Source organism: Carica papaya, chromosome 7 (genome assembly GCF_054855325.1).
Source record: "Carica papaya isolate Zhongbai chromosome 7, ASM5485532v1, whole genome shotgun sequence".
Lineage (NCBI taxonomy): Eukaryota > Viridiplantae > Streptophyta > Magnoliopsida > Brassicales > Caricaceae > Carica > Carica papaya.
This window is the reverse complement of record NC_142315.1, coordinates 13,994,005-14,014,020: the sequence shown is the minus strand read 5'-3', so window position 1 is coordinate 14,014,020 and position 20,016 is coordinate 13,994,005. Positions and strand designations below refer to the sequence as shown.

Below are 20,016 nucleotides of genomic sequence, written 5' to 3'. Positions count from 1 at the left end.
TATAATCACAGAAAATAAAAAGTAAAATAAAAAAAAATTAAAATTTAACGTAACTAAGCAAGTAAGTTTATATTTACAGATAATGTCGAAAAAAAAAATTTGATTATGATAAAAATTAAGAAAACATCATTAATAAAATTATAAATTCTCTTAGAGATATATTAAAATTTTGTCTAAAAATATTATTTAAAATATATATATATATATATATAATATTTTAGAAATCAAGTCACATCATTATTAGGGTAATGTTGTGCTAGTGTGGATGAGACAGGGTTAAATTAAGCCTAACATTCAACATTTATTTTGATCAAAATGCAGACAAATCAAAAGGAGACTTATAAGAGTTTTTGATTTTGACCAGTTTGATCTTGACTAATATGCATTTTCTATTCACCATCACAACTACTCCTTGCTTTACATCTCTTCTGCTCATGTCGTTTAGTGTTACATATCTAGTCGTATATAACACCCTTTTTATTTTTTATTTCTCCATATATTGTCTACAAAGAAAAGCTGATTTAAAAATATTTCATCATGAAATATATATGCCATATGTATTTGAGTTAAACCGTAATTAACTGAAATCAAAAGCATCCATTTATAAAGATAAATTCATAGAGTAAATGTTTAGGAAAATAAAAATCCATGAAATAAAAAACTATAAAACTTCGAAGAAGCTGACAAAAAAATAGAAAAAAATTAAAATTCCGCAGGCGCAGAGAGTATATATATATGTATATATATATAATCGCGTTTCTTCATGGAAACCGAGCAAAGGCTTACTTTTTTGACCGCCCATCTCGCTCTCTCTCTCTTCACCCCTGCTCATATTCTGCACACGCACATATACATATATATAATATTTGTGTATAAATAGTCAATAAGATTTTGATTTTTGAGGGAGAAAGATTTGGGAATCAAATTAGCTTTACAATTAGCCTTCACACTCAGAGGGGAATTCAATATTTTGAAGCTTTGAATTCATCAATTAATTACAACTCGTGGTTTTGAACCTTTGAATTAGACCCGCTGGGTAAGTTTTTGTATATATTTTCCAACGTCCCTCTTTCTTGATTGCTGCGAACTATATATTCAACCACTTCTCTTCTTTTTATCTTCGTCTTCTTCTTCCCCTTTTAATACTTCTGATACATACGTATTTGACGCTTCTCTATCTGGATTCCAGCTGTACAAATTCTTATTATAAATATCTATATGTATATATATATACACTATATAAACAACACCAGTATACCAAACTATAGCTTTCCAACTTGTACAAGCTAGGCTCTCTCCTTTTTGTTCTACTTGTAAGAGTTCTATTTAGGTAGCAGAGAGATACCAACTTAAACAAACAACATTTTCTAGGCAAAGACTTTTGATTATTACAGGTATAGTTATTACAGAGAGTCTATATATATATATATGTATGTACGTAATTTATATCTGCATATGATCAATTCTATGTCATACATCCTCCTTGTTAAAAGTAAGGCCTACATAGCCAAGTGTTTGATAGAAATTATTTCAATCTTTCTTGCTGTATGCATGTTTGTTGCTTGTATATTCATAGGATATGTGCATTTATCGGACGAAGTTCTTACAATAATTACTCATATGTGATTCATGTTATATGATGTTGTTCTTCTACTCAACAATTGATCTTTTTTTATATCCTTCGTTTTGCCTTTTACTTTAATTTTTCTGTTCTTTTGTCTGATCCTTTTCCTTATGAAATGAACTGGATCCCATCATCTTATATATATATATATATATATATATAAAATGAAATAGAAAAGAATGAAGCCAACCACCATTAATAAGAAACTGAATTTATAGGGTGGACTAAAAATAAATGTCCATACTCTATTGAGGTTCCCTTTTCATGGGGGCCATCATACTCCACTTGTGCTTATCTATATTGGGTTTATTAAATTGATGAACAGGCGTGTTGAGGCTTATGGGTTTATCTCTTTCGCTGCTGGTATCTGCTTGGGAAGAAATTGTAACTCACAGACTATTTAGTCAAGCCTTCAACATAAGTTTCCATAGAAAAGATGGAGAAGTGATTTTGAGAGTTGACAGCTTCAAGAAAACAGATTCAGAATCCAACAACAGTGACTCAGTTGATGGGTCTGGTGTTGAGCTTAAAAGAAGGAACTCAATCAATTTGAAGACAAACAACAAGCCTGAAAAGGTGATTCTTGACAAGGATTTCTCGTTTGAGAATCTTTTAGTTGAAGAGTACAGAAAGAGATCATCCACACCGAGGTCCTCCAATGGCGGCAAAGATGGAAAGATGATGCTCCAACAAGTTCCTAATCTTGCTCTTCCGGAGCCAGCCATCTTTTTCTCGCCAAGACCTGTAAGCGAGCTTGATGCTGCGGCAGTTAAGCTTCAGAAAGTTTATAAGAGTTATAGAACAAGAAGAAACCTTGCAGATTGTGCAGTCGTCGTTGAAGAGCTCTGGTTAGTTGATTATCCTCTTAACTTTTAGGTATATATATATATACACATATATGTATATATTATTGGTGGGCTAAAGTTAGGGTATGTTTGTTTAGGTGGAAAGCCTTGGACTTTGCAGCTCTAAAACGAAGTTCTGTATCATTTTTCAATGATGAAAAACCAGAATCTGCTGTTTCCAGATGGGCTAGAGCTAGAACAAGAGCCGCCAAGGTATGAATATTAATATCCAATTTTCAGACACATATAATATATAATATAATTTTTTATGATGTAATTTCATGTTTTGTTTACAGAATTACAGTGTATATGTGTGTGTGTTTGTATGCAGGTGGGTAAGGGCTTATCCAAGGATGAGAAAGCTCAAAAATTAGCCCTTCAACACTGGCTAGAAGCTGTAAGTCTTTTATTGAATATTCATTCAAATAAATTAATTACTCTAAAAATATTTAGCTTGAGTTTTTTGACCTTTCTCCACTATTTTGTAAAGAGACAAAATCTTGAGTTGATAAAATTTAAAGCTGAAGCAATATACATATAAAATAAATTGTTTCCTTCAATTTTGGTAATTGACTTTCCACGTTATGGAACAGATTGATCCAAGACATAGATACGGACACAACTTGCACATTTACTATGATGTCTGGTTCCTAAGCGAAAGCACCCAGCCTTTCTTCTATTGGTAATAACCACTTATCTTTTCAGTCCTTGATATATATGCACGTATATACATATACATATATATATATATATATATCACTCAGAACTAAAACCGATTGTTTAATATGTACGACTGTAGGTTGGATGTTGGAGACGGGAAAGAAGTAAATCTGGAAAAATGTCCTAGAACTGTCTTACAACGCCAATGCATTACCTATCTTGGACCAGTAAGTATATATTCAAATATATAGGTATATGTTGACTTTATTAAATTCATTAATATCTAACATATATAAATGTTACAGAAAGAAAGAGAAACATACGAAGTAGTTGTTGAAAAAGGGAAGCTTGTGTACAGACAAAGTGGGGGACTTGTAGAAACCCTGGAGGGCTCCAAGTGGATATTTGTACTAAGCACTACTCGGTCTTTATATGTGGGTCAAAAGAAGAAAGGTGCCTTTCAGCACTCCAGCTTTCTTTCTGGCGGCGCCACCACCGCCGCCGGAAGATTAGTTGCCCACGCCGGAGTTCTTGAGGTACATATACATATACATGTACATATACATATACATATAATATATATGTTTATATGTGTAAATATTATTGGACCTTTCCAGGCTATATGGCCATACAGCGGTCACTATCACCCAACAGAAGAGAACTTCAGAGAATTCATTAGCTTCCTCCAAGAAAACAACGTAGATCTCACTAATGTTAAGGTACATACATACATATATACACACATCATCTTCCTGTGTTTAATTTTATTCATGAATACAATTAAATGCCTGCACTATGATAATCACATTTATCATAATTTACATTTGTTTGTAATAATTACGATTCATGTATTCTTAATGAGTACTCCATAAAATAAAAAAAAATAAAGTGATTTTGTAATATTTTCGTGTTCTTTTTTAAAAAAAAAAAAAAAAATTGCAGAGATGTTCAGTTGACGATGATAGTTTTTCAATTATGGCGAATAAGGAGGAGCCCAAATCGGAGGGCTCCTTTACATCTAGAGAATCGAACGGTGGAATGAAGGAAACTACAGGGGATCATATCCCAGCGAATGATGAGAAGGTGGAAGCAGCAGTGTATGAATTGGCCAAACGGTTGTCGTGCAAATGGAGCACAGGCGCTGGGCCCAGAATCGGGTGTGTTCGGGACTATCCTACAGAGTTACAATCCAGAGCACTGGAACAGGTTAATCTATCGCCTCGGGTGGGCCGTAGCCCTATGGGTTGTTTCGGCCCGATTCCTTCGCCCCGACCAAGCCCAAAGATCCATTTGTCTCCTAGGATTGCATACATGGGCCTTCCAAGCCCAAGGACTGTTGCAGCCTCCTAAGCTCATTTCCCAAAACGGGATTTTCCCATTTTGGAGTAAGTTTAATTTTTAGGGAGTAACTTTGACTTTTTTTTTTTTAATTTTTTTTTCCTTCATTCTAATTATATATATATTTATTACTATTATGATTTTATTGATGTAATTCGTAATTACTTCATTCGTTTAGAAATATTTTGCTTCTGAGAATTATTTAGATATGGGTTAATTGAACCCTTTTGACCCAATGGGTTTGTTAATTCTTTTTTGTAAACACAAAATTAATGTAATAAAACATTGATTTCTTCATGTTTCCTAACTCTAATTAGTGCTTTTTTTCAATACAAATTTTTTATCAAGAAACAAGAAAAGATAATTTTGTTTTAATTACATTAATTTAAGTCCTTATAATCTGAATTTCTTTCCACTATAATTAAATAATATTACCTAGCTTTGGAAAAATTGCAAGTACATATTAGTGAATTTAATATACATATATGTGCTACTATTTTTATGTATGTTATTATTGATGATGGCGTCAGTTTTTGTTAAAAATTTTGTATTATCGATCCAAAAAATTTCCTCTATATTATGAATAAATATCAAATTAGTTTAGTATCTTTTATTGAACAAAATAATAGGAAAATTATTATTTCATTCTTAAACAATTGGCCACGTTTTAATTAAATTTTAAAAGTTCTTTTCATTATGATTTAAAGAAAGCTACTTTCTGTAATAATTTTTTTTGCAATTATAGAAAGTTTGATAAAAGACAATTTTTTCTTTTCTACTTTTCCTTTTTCTTCCTATAAAGTTTTAAAATTATAGTAACCGAAAATAAATTTTAAAAAATAATTAAATTATATATAGATGATTATATCATATCTTTAAAAATAAGACACGAGATAATCAATATTTTTAAGAATTTTTTTCAATTTAGTCATACCTCACGATAAATATAACCAACATATTTTTTACATTAAGTAAATTTTTGGACTACTTAAGGAAGATAGTAGAAAATTCTACTATTTATATAAAATTTTATACGAAAAATTTCCAATTTAAAATAATTTTTTAGCTTATAATTGATCAATTTGTGATGAAAAATGTTTAATTCAATTAGAAAATAAAGCATAATTCATTAACTAAATGGTTATTTTCCTAAAACAATTCTGCCCTTCTATTCTAATATTTTAGATAGAGTAGCAAAAAATTTTCTTGAACTTAATGTACATGATACTTTTACTACTGATAATTTTTTTATGAAAAGCAAAACATATTTACTTTATGTTTTGACTCCAATATAATAGTTAATATAATTTTTGCTTTTGTACATGTGTTATAGATTACATAGTGTTAGTGTAATCTTAGTAGTAAATAACAATTTTTGTTGATTGAAACTTAGAAAGATACACTTTAAAAGAAGGGAAATTTTCTAAAGCTTTTACTGTTATATGGAACGAATAAGCTTATTTACTATTTAAATGTTTTAACATTAACCGAAAAAATTTTTTATGTAACAGCCCCAAAAATTTAAAAAGAAATGCATATAATAATTTGAGTGTGGAAGCGAAATAAAAGTTAAGATTAACATCCCTTATACGATAACTTAAAAGTACTAAATAAATATCACGGAATAAATTCTCTAAAAGAAATATAAGAAATAGAAAAAATAAAGGAAACTATAAAGTATCTAACATCTACTCGCAGCCTTCTTGCTGATCGGGCTCGGGAACCAAGTCCTCCTTATCTGAAATGGCTAAATAAGGGGTGAACTACACTACCCCAGTAAGGACATCACACTATATCGCAGGCACAGAAGCAAAGCTTGGTAGAAAACTAAAAACAACCAATATAGCACTAAATTTAAACCAATACATTCATTAAAAGTAAAATTATTTACCATTTTTCTTACCATTGCTGAATATGTGAAAACAACATATAAAAACAATAACATCATACAGATCATAACTTCATGCACAATCAGTAACATAGAACATATCATAAATTCATATTCATTAACAATAACTAATCATCACCGTTTCTCGTTTCACCAACTTACTAGTATCCATGGGGATCTATAGGGGTGTCCCCGCTACACATGAACTATTTCTCTCAATCTTAATTCCAAGGCTGTTCCCATACCCCGTCTAGTATGAGTGCAAAGACATTAAACCTCAATACCCCGTCCGGTATGAGGGTGAAGCAGGCTATCCCTATACCCCGTCCGGTATGAGCGCCAAATGATCAAGTCTCCATACCCTGTCCGGTATGAGACAACGTTCACGGTAGGGTTCCCTATGAACCTGGTTCGTCTACCATCTCCCAGAAAATCTAGTGAGGCTGTCACCTTATTTGTTTATTAGATCACATCCCTTTCCTGTTTCTCCTTAATCTCTATTACCAAATTAAACACAATCACATAAACAATGAATATGCACCCGGTAATACAGTCATATTTTAAATCCCAAAATTATACAGTGGTCAAGTAAGACAGTACTACATGCATTTAAAGCCCTAAACCAGATACCATCATACCTTTAAATTATAAAATAAATCAACAAAAATCAACAGAGAACAATATCCGATTCGGGCTCCATTAACAAACTGTAATTAATTATTGCATATCTATCTAACTTGTACAAAAAACCGTATTATTATTTATTCAAACTTCACATCTATGATAGGAAATAGGGTGAGGGGTCTTTACCTAATTTTACGCCGAAAACTAAATGGTTACTGCACTTACGGGCGGTCCCTAGGTTCTCTGAATTTTTCTTTGGAAACTGAAATGAGTTTACGGTACCTATAAATGCCTCAAATAAACCCAAAAATCAGTCACAGGGCCTATTCGGCCAATTTTGAAAATCTGGCACGGCGGCTCTGCCATGCTCCAGCGACAGCACCGCCGCCCGTGGCAGCGACCCGCCTCGGGTTGGCTGTTTTTGGCCGTTTTCGATCGAATTCAGCCTAACTTGCATCGGTTCCTGCAAGAAAACACACTTAGGGCCCTCGGTTGGCCAAAAAAACATAGAAAATTGAAACTCACTGGTAGTGGGGCTCTCTGGTGCGGCGGCTCCTCTGGCTCACGTTGCAGTTGAGTGTTTTGCTCTAGTCAACCTGTAGAGAATGAAACAGTGATCACAATGGTAGAAAAATCACATCGAAGGGGAATTGGGAAGGGCCTCATTGGAGGCATTTTTTGAAACACCCTGCGGCGGCGTTGCTAAGCTTCGGCGGCGTTTTTCGGCCAATTGATCGGTTTTTTCACTCCGATTTGGCCATGGGTGGGTTTAAAATTGAATTTTGTGCAAGAAGAGAAAATTTTACCTTGTTTGGCGGTCAAAAATTGCTCCGGTGTGGCAGCGGGTGGTGGCAGTCGGCTCCCCGGCGGCTGGGCTATCTTCTCCGGTGAGGGGGTCTGGCAGCTAGGGTTAGGGTTTGGGTGCGGATGGAGTTATTTATACCCATCCACTTTTGATCTGGGCCGTCTATCACTTTTAATCTAGACTGTCTGATCGCGATTATATAGGGAGTGAATCTGGGTCGTTCATCGCGATTCAATCTGGGTCATCCTTACACGATTCAATCTGGACCGTCTGTGCACGATGCAATCTGGCCTGTCTGTGCGCGTTTTTAATCTGGGCCGTCCGTGCGCGCGGGAATGGATCTTAGTCGTTCGATCGCGCGCACGCGGATCGCCCATGTGGCTCCCCCCGCGTGGCCTCCCACCTCAGCGCCTCTGCCACCTGGCGTGTCTTGGTTGGTTGGGGCTGCTGACCGGATATCTGACATGGTGTAACTTTTCTAAATTGCGTTTTGACCCCGATTTTTTATTTTTCTTTCAAAAATATTCCCAAAACCCAAATTTTCACCTATTTTTCCCAAAATTGTTTTCAATTAAATCCTTAACTAATTTTTCACACTTTTTATTATTATTATTATTATTATTATTATTTTCATTAAATCAAATTAAAATAAAATAAATCCAATTCAATTCAATTAATAAATAATTATATTTATAAAAAAAAATAAAATAAAAATAAAAATAAAAATAAAAATAAATAAATGTTGGGTGTTACATTTTATAATGCATCTTTAGGAATTTTATGTTTAAATTCCCATATATGGTTAGGATTTTTATCTAAATTTTTATGTTTAAAGGTTGTTTTAATGTTAAATGGTGTCTTTGTTTTGAATATTATGATATTTTTCATTAGATTTATTGAATTACTTCATTTTCTTTTTATTTTTTTAGATAAATAGAAAACTGAAATGAGCGGTAGACAATTAAGAAAAATGATTATGTGAATAAATTTCTAACAGTGAAATAAGTGATGAGTAAAAGAAGTTATCCACAAGGCATGGATGGATTAATAAATATGTGCCTACTTGGAGAATAAAGAAAGTAGAAATTAAGAACTAATATGAACTTAGTAATTAAGTCACAATAACGATTTTAATCTAACACATGTTGTGTTGTCTTGTTTAGTGTCCATTACTAGTTTACGTGTTTATGTTTGATTGGATAATTGAGATTAAGAAAAAATAGAAAAATGTATGTAAATTGATAAATGGATAATGTCGACAGCCTGACTAGATATCTTGGGAGATGGTAGATGGACCGGGTCCATAAGGAACCCTACCGGGAACGTGGTCTCTCATATCGGACGGGGTATGGAGACTTTATGTGTTTTGGCGCCCATACCGGACGGGGTATGGGGACGGCCCGTTTCACCCTCATACTGGACGGGGTATTGAAGTTTATGGTTTTGGCACCCATACCAGACAAGGTATGGGGACGGCCCTGGAATTAAGTTATTAATGTAAATGGTTCACGTGTAGCGAGGACTCCCTATGGATCCCTATAGATACTAGTAGGCTGATAAAAGATGAAATTTATTGCCTGATGATTGAAATACAAAAGCATGATATGTGTTATGTTACAGAGTGTGCATGATCTTATGATGTTTATGATGTTATTATTTCTCATAAGTTGTTTTCATGAATCTCACTGAGGTAAGTGGACAATAAAAGTTTTTATTATTGATAAATGAGTTTGTTATAAATTATGATCCATTAGTCATTTTTGTTTTCTACCAACCTTTATTTCTATTACAGTGTGATAGTGTGATATCTTTACTGAGTTAGTGTAGCTCATTCCTTACTTAACCATTTCAGATCATGAGGACTTGGTTTCCGAGCCCGTTCTGCAGGAAGATGGCGAGTAGAAGCCTAAGAATTTATTAGTTTTCCTTATAGTATTCATTCATAGTAGTTCATTTAGTTAGTTTATTCTTTCATACGTTTAATTCATTTTGATTATTGTGTAAGGGATGTTAATCATAATCTATTTAATTTCGCTTCCGCATTTAAAATAAATATATACATTTCCTTTTAATTTCTGGAGTTGTTACAGTTGGTATCAAAGTCGCGTTCCTCGGACCCGTCCCTTATACAATAATACTTAGAGGAATACCAAACTGAGAATTATTACTCAACCCTTTCTTGTGAAATGCAGGTGCAGAGAGATGAGGAGAGGGAGACCCCACTAAACCGAGAAGCCCGGGATGATTTGCTTCGGGAAGATGTTGACAGAATATTTGAGATGCTTGAAAAGATCATTGTTGCTCAGCAAGGTCGAGAGGAGAGAAGGGAATTACCCGACCCTCCCTCACTACCACAGTTTGAGCCACTGCTGCAGCGAGCGGATCCCGAGCCACCCCGGCAAGAGCCTGCTCCTCCACAGTACCACCCGACACCACTGTCGCAGTATAATCTGGTGCCTCAGCCACAGTATTGCCCAGCACCGCCACAGTATAATTCGGTGCCCTCACTATATCAGCAGGTGCCACCAGAGGGCCCCCCAGTCTATCCTTAGCCCTGCCTAGTCTCTCTTCCACGGGACTCAGCTCATTTTCTGATTGACCCGGACTACGTAGAGAGGTACAAGAGACTAAACCCTTCTACTTTTGCAGGGGAGTCCTCTTTCGAAGATGCCCAGGACTGGTTGGCGAAGACAGAGAAGGCTTTCAAGACCTTAGGAGTGGTTCCTGAGCAGAGAGTTACTCTTACTTACTACATGCTGGTGGGGGAAGCAGATCTTTGGTGGGAGCTCAAGCAGACCACCCTGCCTACACCAGTCACTTGGGAGCAGTTCTTAGCAGCCTTTCAGGTGGAGTACCTCCCCGAGCACATCCGACATTTAAAGGAGACAGAGTTTGTTCAGCTGATCTAGAGAAACATGACGGTGTCTGAATATGCTCGTAAGTTCCTAGAGCTGGGCCTATACTCCCCTGAGACATTGATGGATGAGGGCAGAAAGGCTAGGAAGTTCCAATGGGGCCTCCACCTAGAGATTAAGCGGCACTTATTGGTACTAGAGCTCAAGACATATTCAGCCGTTCTGGCAAAGGCGCAGATTGTGGAGAGGAGTTTCAACACCCTTTCCCAGTCAGCAGGGAGTCACAGACCCTCAGCTCCACCCCGCAGACCAGCACCTACTGTGCCTGTCCAATAAAATAAGAGGCCCAAATCGGCGATCCAAGCCCCCCCAGGCTCCATGGGCAGCACGTGGCAAGATCTATCAGCACTGCGGGAGGGATCACGTGGACCGACCATGCTATCACCTCAACAACACTTGTCGCATATGTGGTAGTGCCCAGCACTATGCGAGAGAGTGTCCGAGGAACCAGAACCAAAGAAGACCTCCTTTTCAGGACAGGGTTTATAACCTCACACAACAGGATGCCGATGCCGACCCAGACGCGGTACAAGGTATGTACACTATCTGTGACCATATTGCTCATGTTTTATTTGACACTGGTGCATCGTATTCATTTGTTTCACATGTTTTTGCATCCAAACTTAATGTATCACTTGATAAAGTTGATTCAATGTTGTTTGTGTCTATGCTGGGGGTGAAACACTATTAAGGGAAGTTGTCTACAGGGCTTGTGCTGCGGAGATAGCAAATAGAAAAATGAGTGTAGACCTAATAGGGTTAGACACGGGGGATTTTGATGTAATTTTAGGGATGGATTGGCTAGCGGCGTATCATGCTACCATAGATTGCTTTAACAAGAAGGTTGTATTTAATCCTCCTAATGGGGAGCCATTTACAAATTAATAAAATCATTTGATACTTATTCCTTGATGGCAAGTTTTCTTAATTTTCAAATACTTTAACCTTGCTATTTTCTCTAACTAGGCAAGCCCAAGAAGGAAATTTGTATCCAAGAGATTCTGGTAGTCCGAGACTTTCCAGATGTGTTTCCAGACGAACTGCCTGGACTGCCAGTGGACAGGGATGTTGAGTTCACTATAGATCTACAACCAGGCACCCAGCCCATTTCGGTTGCTCCTTACCGCATGAGCCGCATTTAGATGGAAGAGTTGAGGAAACAGATCACTGAACTACAAGACAGTGGTTCTATTAGACACAGTGTGTCTCATTGGGGTGCCGGAGTCACATTTGCCAGAAAAGGAGATGGAACGTTGAGACTGTGTATTGATTACAGAGGATTGAACAAGGTCACAATCAAGAACAAATATCCCCTCTCCAGAATTGATGACCTCTTTAATCAGCTGCAGGGTGCGTAGGTCTTCTTCAAAATAGATCTACGATTAGGTTACCATCAGGTAAAAATAAGAACAGAAGACATCCCCAAAACGGCCTTTCGAACCAAGTACGAACACTATGAGTTCCTAGTCATGCCATTTGGGCTAACCAATGCCCCGGCCATCTTTATGGACCTGATGAATAGGGTCTTCAGAGAATTTTTAGATCAATTTGTTATTGTGTTCATCGATGACATCTTGGTATACTCAAAAAGTGGAGAAGAGCATGCTCACCATCTAGCTCAAGTTTTGCAGATCCTCAGAAATAAGAAGCTATATGCAAAGTTGAGTAAGTGTAGATTCTGGCTTGAGCAGACCGCCTTCTTAGGACACATCATATCAAAGGAAGGAGTATCAATGAATCCCGAAAAGGTTGAAGCGGTACTTAGCTGGAAAAAGTTAACATTAGTTAAGGAGATCTATAGCTTCTTGGGAATGGCAGGTTATTACCGCAGGTTCGTCGAAAGATTCTCTAGTCTAGCGGCTCCCCTAACTCGGCTCACAAAGAAGAATGCCAAGTTTGAGTGGAATGAGGACTATGAGAGAAGTTTTTCAGAATTAAAAGAGCGGCTGACTACTGCACCCGTACTAGCTTTACCGAGTGGATCGGAGGGATATACAGTTTATAGTGATGCCTCCTATCTAGGCCTGAGTTGTGTCCTGATGCAGCATGGGAAGGTCATAGCCTATGGGTCCAAACAGTTAAAGAATCATGAGAAGAATTACCCCACCCATGACTTGGAATTTGCCGCAATCATACACGCCTTGAAAACCTGGCGCCATTATTTATACAGAGAGACCTTCTAGATCTATACCGATCATAAGAGTCTAAAGCACATATTCACTCAAAAAATCTCAACATGCGTCAGAGAAGGTGGATGGAACTCCTTAAAAACTATGATTGTGATATCTTGTATCATCCAAGTAAGGACAACGTGGTGACAGATGCCCTCAGTAGGAAAAGTGCAGGTATCTTATTCTATTTAATGGTTTCAGTATTGGTGACCAAGAATAAAGATGGACATTGTGAATTATGTCTCTCGATGCCTCACCTGTCAGAGGGCTACGGTTGAACATCAGAGATCCGGTGGGCTGTTGCACAATCTTTTCATTCTAAAATGGAAGTGGGAATATGTGATCATGGACCTAGGACCACTAATGGTTCTGATGCAATTTGGGTCATTGTAGATCGATTGACCAAGATAATCCACTTTTTTTGCCATCAAAATCATTGATCCTATAAGTAAGTTAGTCCATCTGTATGTTGACGAAATTGTTTGACTTCATCTCCTCTATTGTGATATCTTGTATTATCCGGGTAATGGCAACGTGGTGGTAGATGCCCTCAGCAGGAAAAATGCAGGTATCTTAGCCCATTTAATGGTTTCAGAACGCAGGCAAATTGGGGCCACACAACAGGTTCGGCTTCAGGACCTAAAGAGAGTCGCATGTTTGGGCCGTCTGACTGTCCAGCCCGAGTTAATACAGAGAATAAGGGAAGTCCAGTCAGTCGACCCCGCCCTAGTAGCCCGCAAGAATGATGCAGAACAGGGAGCGAGCTCAGAATTCTGAGTCTCTGCCGATGGGTTACTCCGGTTTTAGGACATGGTGTGTGTCCCAGACGACAGTGAGTTAAAGAGAGACATCATGACAGAATCCCATAACTCCAAGTTTGCCATACATCCCGGAAGCACCAAAATGTACCAAAGCATGCGACCCCGGTTTTGGTGGAATGGGATGAAGAGGGACATAACTGACTTTTTATCTAAATGCTTGGTATGTTAGCAGGTCAAGGCAGAGCATCAACACCCAGGCAGGTTACTTCAGCCCTTACCGATCCTGGAGTGGAAGTGGGAACATATCGCCATGGACTTCGTAATAGGATTACCCAAGGCATGTTCAGAACATGACGCCATCTGGGTAATTATTGACTGGCTTACCAAGTCTTCCCACTTCTTAGCCATCAGGATGATCGATCCTTTGGACAAGTTGGCAAGAATGTATATCCGAAAAATAGTCAGATTGCATGGAGTTCTAGTGACAGTGGTATCCTACAGGGACTCTAGGTTCACTTCTCGATTTTAGAGTAGCTTTCAGCAGGCCATGGGAACAAAGCTGTCTCTTAGTACTGCTTTCCATCGTCAGACTATGGACAGTCAGAAAGGACAATCCGTACACTTGAGGATATGTTTCAAGCTTGCGTCCTTGACTTTGGGGGCCATTGGGACGACCATCTACCCCTGATACAATTTGCCTACAACAACAGCTACCAAGCGAGCTTTGGCATGGCTCCGTATGAGGTCACCGATTTGTTGGGAAGAAGTGGGCGACAGAAAATTGTTCAACCCGAAGTTGGTGGAGGAGACCACATAAAAAATAATTAAAATCAAAAAGAACATTTAGACAGCTCAGAGCAGGTAGAAGAGTTATGCGGACATCCGGAGGAGAGATTTAATGTTTGAACAAAGTGACCGGGTGTTTCTTAAGGTCATTCCTTTCAAGAAAATTAGTAGGTTTGGCAGGAGGGAAAAACTGAACCCCCCGATTTATTGGACCATATGAAGTCTTAGACAGGATTGGTACTGCCGCCTACAGACTAGCACTGCCTCCAGAGCTCTCCAAGGTCCACAATGTGTTCCATGTATCCATGCTACATAAGTACAACCCGGACCCCTCTCATGTCTTGGCTCATGAACCGCTTCCACTCCAAGAGGACTTATCTTATGAGGAAGTACCAGTCAGTATCACGGACCGAAAGAGCAGAATACTCCGCAACCGAAAAATATCATTTGTAAAAGTAGTGTGGCAGAACCACTCGCCAAAAGAGGCTACCTAGGAGCTAGAATCAGACTTTAGAGCCCAGTATCCCCATTTATTCGACCAAGAGTAAGAGGCAAATTTGGGGGACCAAATTTCTTAAGGGGGGGGAGAGTTGTAACACCCAAATTTTTTATTATTATTTTATTTTAATTTTTATTGGAATTTTGTTTAATTTTAGTTTATTCTAATAATTAATTTATAAGGTTTTAATTTAATTTAATAGAAATAAAAATAATAAAATGGGATAAAATTATTTTTGGGATTTAATTGAAATTGATTTTGGAAAAAAATGGTGAAAATTTGGATTCTAGGGGTGTTCTTGAAAAGAAAATCGAAAATCGGGAGTCAAAACGCAATTTAGAAAAATAGCGCCACGTCAACAGCCCCGGCCAACCAGGACACACCGCGTGGCAGGGACGCTGATGCGGGAAGCCACGCGGGATGGAGACACGTAGGCGATCTGCGTGCGCGCGATCAGACTGCTCAGATCAGTTTCCGCGCGCACGGACGGCCCAAATCAAAAGCACGCATGGACAGCCCATATCTCACGCGTGCGGACGGCCCAGATTTAATCACGTACGGACGGTCCAGATTCCATCTTGATGGACGATCCATATTTATTTCTAATTTAATCACGATCGGACGGTCCAGATTAAATTATAATGGACGACTCAGATTAAAAGAGGAAGGTTATAAATAATCGCATCCACACCCATCCCCAAACCCTATCCGCCAGAACCCTCGCCGGAGAAGACGACCTAGCCACCGGAGGAACCAGCCGCGGCCACCCGCCGCCGCACCAGAAGATTTTTCGGCCGCCAAATGAGGTAAAATTTCTCCCCTTGGCTCGTTTTTTGATGCTGAACCTCCCTGTGGTCAAATTGGAGCCAAACCACTGGCCAATTGGCCGAAAAATACTGCCAAAGTCCAGCAGCGCCGCCGCGGGTTTCCTCAGTTTTTGCCTCCGATGAGGCCCTTCCCGGTTCCCGTTTGATGTAATTTTTATACCACTGTGACTACCATTCTTTTCTCTACAGGTTGACCGGAGCAAAATACCAAATCGCAACTTCTGCCGGAGGAGCCGCCGCACCCAAGAGCTTCACCGTCGGTAAGTCTCGATTTTTTTGAATTTTTTGGCCCACCGAGGACCCTAGGGGTGTTTTATCACAGGAACCAATGCAAGTTTGGCCGAATTCGGCCGAAAATGGCTAACCCGAGGCGGATCGCCGCCGTGGGCGGCGGTGCCATCGCCGGAGCACGGTGGAGCCACCATGCCAGAGTTTTAAAATTGGCCGAATAGGCCCTGGGTCTGATTTGGAATTTTTTGGGGACATGCGCAGGTACGGGAAGTGTGTTTCAGTTTCCAGGAAAAAATTCAAGGAATCTAAGCGCAGTGAGAACCCGATTTCAGACTCTGAAACAAGTAAGGATCCCTCACCCTATTTCCTATCATGGAATTAAAGCTTAATAAATGATAAAACGGTATTTTATGAATTAATAGATATGTATAATTTATTAAGACTGCTAATGGAGCCCGAATCTGATGTATTTTTCAGTCAGATGTTGTTTGATTTATTTTACAGTTTTAAATGCAGTATGGTGCCTGATATGTTTATTTTATGGTTTCGTATGCATGAATCACGGTTTCATTTATTATGATTTGAATTATTGTGAATATGATGTTGTGTTGCCTTGTTTAGTGTCCATTACTGGTTTACGTGTTTATGTTTGATTGGATAATTGAGATTAAAAAAAATGAAAAAAGGTATGTGAATTGATAAATGGATAATGTCGACAGCTTGAATAGATATCCTGGAAGATGGTAGACGGACCGGGTCCATAAGGAACCCTATCGGAAACGTGGTCTCTCATATCGGACGGGATATGGAGACTTTATGTGTTTTGGCACCCATACCGGATGGGGTATGGGGACGACCCGTTTCACCCTTATACCGGACAGAGTATTGAGGTTTATGATTTTGGTGCACATACTAGATAGGGTATGGGGACGACCCTGGAATTAAGTTATTAATGTGAATGGTTCACGTGTAGCGGGGACCCCCTATGGATCTCCATGGATACTAGTAGGCTGATAAAAGAAGAAATTCGTTGCTTGATGATTGAAATACAAAAGCATGATATGTGTTATGTTACAGAGTGTGCATGATCTTATGATGTTTATGATGTTATTATTTTTTATAAGTTGTTTTCATGAATCTCACTGAGGTAAGTGCAGAGTAAAGGTTTTTATTATTGATAAATGAGTTTGTTATAAATTATGCTCCATTGGTCGTTTTTGTTTTCTACCAACCTTTACTTCTGTGACAGTGAGATAGTGTGATATTTTTACTGGGTTAGTGTAGCTCATTCCTTACTTAACAATTTTAGATCAGTAGGACTTGGTTCCCGAGCCCGTTCTGCAGGAAGACAGCGAGTAGAAGCCTAAGAATTTATTAGTTTTCCTTATAGTATTCATTCATAGTAGTTCATTTAGTTAGTTTATTCTTTCATACGTTTAATTCATTTTGATTATTGTGTAAGGGATGTTAATCATAATCTATTTTATTCGCTTCCGCACTTAAAATAAATATATACATTTCCTTTTAATTTCCAGGGTTCTTACATAATTTATCGTATCTACTAATAAAATTATTAATATTTTTATGAAACCTTTTTAAAAATAAATTTTAAATTTTAAATAATAAATTTTAAGTGTCTTTACCATCTTTAATTTGTAAAAAATTGTTAGAGAATTCAAATTAAATACAAATGTTCGAAAATAACTACAAAGGAAATTTAAACAAGTGAAGTTATTTGTATTCTAATAATTGTAATACACTAAAATTAGACTTTTTGTATATAAATACAAATTGAATCAATGGAAGTAAACAACATTTTTTACAATTTATTCTAAAAACTCTCGCTCTCTCTCCTTAAGTTTTTCAAAGACTACTTGGTAACACAAACAAATGATAATCTCTTAGTTTATTTCATGTAGAACCTTCAATATTGAAACTATTAAGATATAAATTATTATTGGGATGTCAAACTCTCTCTCCTTAATTACGTTAGATTTGATTTTGATATTACTTTAATTTAAATAAATAATTGAATTGAGTTAACTACATATATATATATATATATATATAGACAGGCACATACGGAGAGAGGCTGGCGCAGGTAGGTGGCAGAAGTGAGTGTGGTTAATTGGTTTGACCTCAATTTAATTTGGATTTGTCTTTTCATCACCAAGTGTCTCTTTGTGTGTTGAGGCCCCCTCTCTGCCTTCTTATCCCATTTCTCTGTCCTTTCCTTTTCATTCCCAATAATAATAATAATTAATTGAAAACAAAAGTATTTGCTAACTTCACCGAGATGTTCATAGAAATTTCCAATGTTTTTAAATTAATTAGTGATCAAACTTAATTATTTTCCTTGAGTAATCTCCATTTGATGTTATTTTACTCTGATCATAGCGACTTTAATTCAACAAAAACTTGTAGTTTGCAGAATGGTCCAAGTCAAAGTTGAGAGAAGGATACCCATTAAGAGTCAAAGCAATTTCAAGATTTGATGATCATGCAATAAATTCGATAATGAGGTAATAATGGCGGAGTCAGAGCAGCCCATTTTCAGATTAATCAGAATGGACGGTTCAGATTGAGAGAACCATGAATATGTACATATATATATATGTACAAGTAAGTTCATTGTCAGCTAAGCTGTCTGAAATTGACCCAACTTAAAGAAGTTCTCTCCTACTTAATTAAAGCTCTCAGCTATGCCTGACAACTACTTACTTCACTTCCAAAATTTGCACATAATATTTTGTCTGTCTCTACTCCTCTACTTTTAATTCTTTTAGTATGACAATGAAAATTAACAGGGAAATTAATGATTATTTATATAAAAGGACTGGTCTGGAAATAGTATAATGCTTTATCTGTTTATTTACCATTTGGGAGCTTCAACTCTGTTGTTGTTTTGTTGATAAGAGTATTGCAGGCTCTACTTTTGTGTTATCTGGGAATTAGGGATTTTATAAATTTCTAAGAAAAACTAAAACTTTCAAGTCAAAATCCAAATAGTATGAAAGATCCCCATAATTTCTTTTCATTACAAAAAATTGATCTATCTATAGATTGAGTTCTCTGGGTTACCTGCAAATTCATTCATTAAATTGATCCAAATAGTCTCTATAGATTTGTTGAGGGAATTTTTTGTGTATAATTTCCCTGAGAGAGAATTTGTGTATATTTTGAGGGAAAGAGAAATTATAGTATTTTGTTGTTTATATGAAACTCTTATTTGACTATCGATTTTACTGTCATACTTATCAAATTACCATAAATGTTGTATATTTTTTATTTTTTAATTTGTGTGATTGTATGTATAGCGGGAATTTATTTTCCATCAGAATTGAAAAGCCTCATACTGTTGTTCTGAGCTTAGACACTGTATATAGGCACTGATCACTCAAGAGTACAAACGTTAGATGAATTTATTACTACAACACATTTTTTCACATGACTTGTCAATAAAAAATTAATTTTTAAATTTTTTGTATTACTTTTTAACAAGAAGACAGAATCACTTGTATGGGAAGCAAAATCCCTCCGCCTAGAAAGAAGGAAATCTTCAATCCCTTTTTTTTTTTTTTTTGTGTTTGAAAGGTGTTGTTTTGTCCTCTCTGAAACTTTAGAAATTTTATCCTATATATATATATACATATGTTTATATATCCTCAAAGTTTTCTTTTTTTTTTTGAACAGTTAGTTATACATGATATACACATCATATATATATATATATATATAGAAACAGATAGGCTTCATTCTGTCTGATCAATCAGACGCATATTGTGATTATTATAGAAGAATGGTGAAGAGAAAGATGTGGTTTTTTATAACAGTAGTTTCTACGCATGTCATCATCAGCTGGGTTGCTGTAACAGGCAACCATTTAACTTCATATGATTCTTCTTCTTCTCCCCAACCACGTAAAATTCCATTTTTGTTTTTTTTAAAATCTTTTCTCTCTTATTTTATCAAAATTCAGCAGTATTTTTCAATTTGTTCTAACATAATATGGCTGCAATTGATAAAAACAGGCCAAACCCTA

At 36.9% G+C, this 20,016-nt stretch overlaps 1 protein-coding gene across 3 annotated transcripts; it reads left to right on the top strand.

Moving 5' to 3' along the window:
* Positions 1-823: 823 nt before the first annotated feature.
* On the top strand, positions 824-4,764 carry LOC110817635 (IQ domain-containing protein IQM1). Of its 3 annotated transcripts, XM_022046264.2 has the most exons (9): positions 1,079-1,394; positions 1,950-2,472; positions 2,568-2,682; positions 2,801-2,866; positions 3,063-3,151; positions 3,269-3,356; positions 3,435-3,665; positions 3,747-3,848; positions 4,072-4,764. In XM_022046264.2, exons 2-9 carry the CDS (start codon positions 1,964-1,966, stop codon positions 4,477-4,479), a joined length of 1,608 nt encoding a protein of 535 aa, XP_021901956.2. In that variant the 5' UTR covers positions 1,079-1,394; positions 1,950-1,963; the 3' UTR covers positions 4,480-4,764. The 3 variants fall into 3 exon arrangements, with proteins under 3 accessions (XP_088063999.1, XP_088063998.1, XP_021901956.2); XM_088207873.1 differs by lacking the exon at positions 1,079-1,394 and adding an exon at positions 824-1,036 and having other exon boundaries at positions 3,435-3,848; XM_088207872.1 differs by having other exon boundaries at positions 1,077-1,394; positions 3,435-3,848.
* Positions 4,765-20,016: the final 15,252 nt, after the last annotated feature.

What these genes read in the sequence shown, in the direction of transcription:
- LOC110817635 (XM_088207873.1), top strand. Translation starts at nt 1,964, where the DNA reads ATGGGTTTATCTCTTTCGCTGCTGGTATCTGCTTGGGAAGAAATTGTA. An exon ending in ACCCAGCCTTTCTTCTATTG is followed by an intron (nt 3,152 to 3,268) that starts GTAATAACCACT and finishes GTACGACTGTAG; the next exon opens with GTTGGATGTTGGAGACGGGA. An exon ending in TAGATCTCACTAATGTTAAG is followed by an intron (nt 3,849 to 4,071) that starts GTACATACATAC and finishes AAAAAATTGCAG; the next exon opens with AGATGTTCAGTTGACGATGA.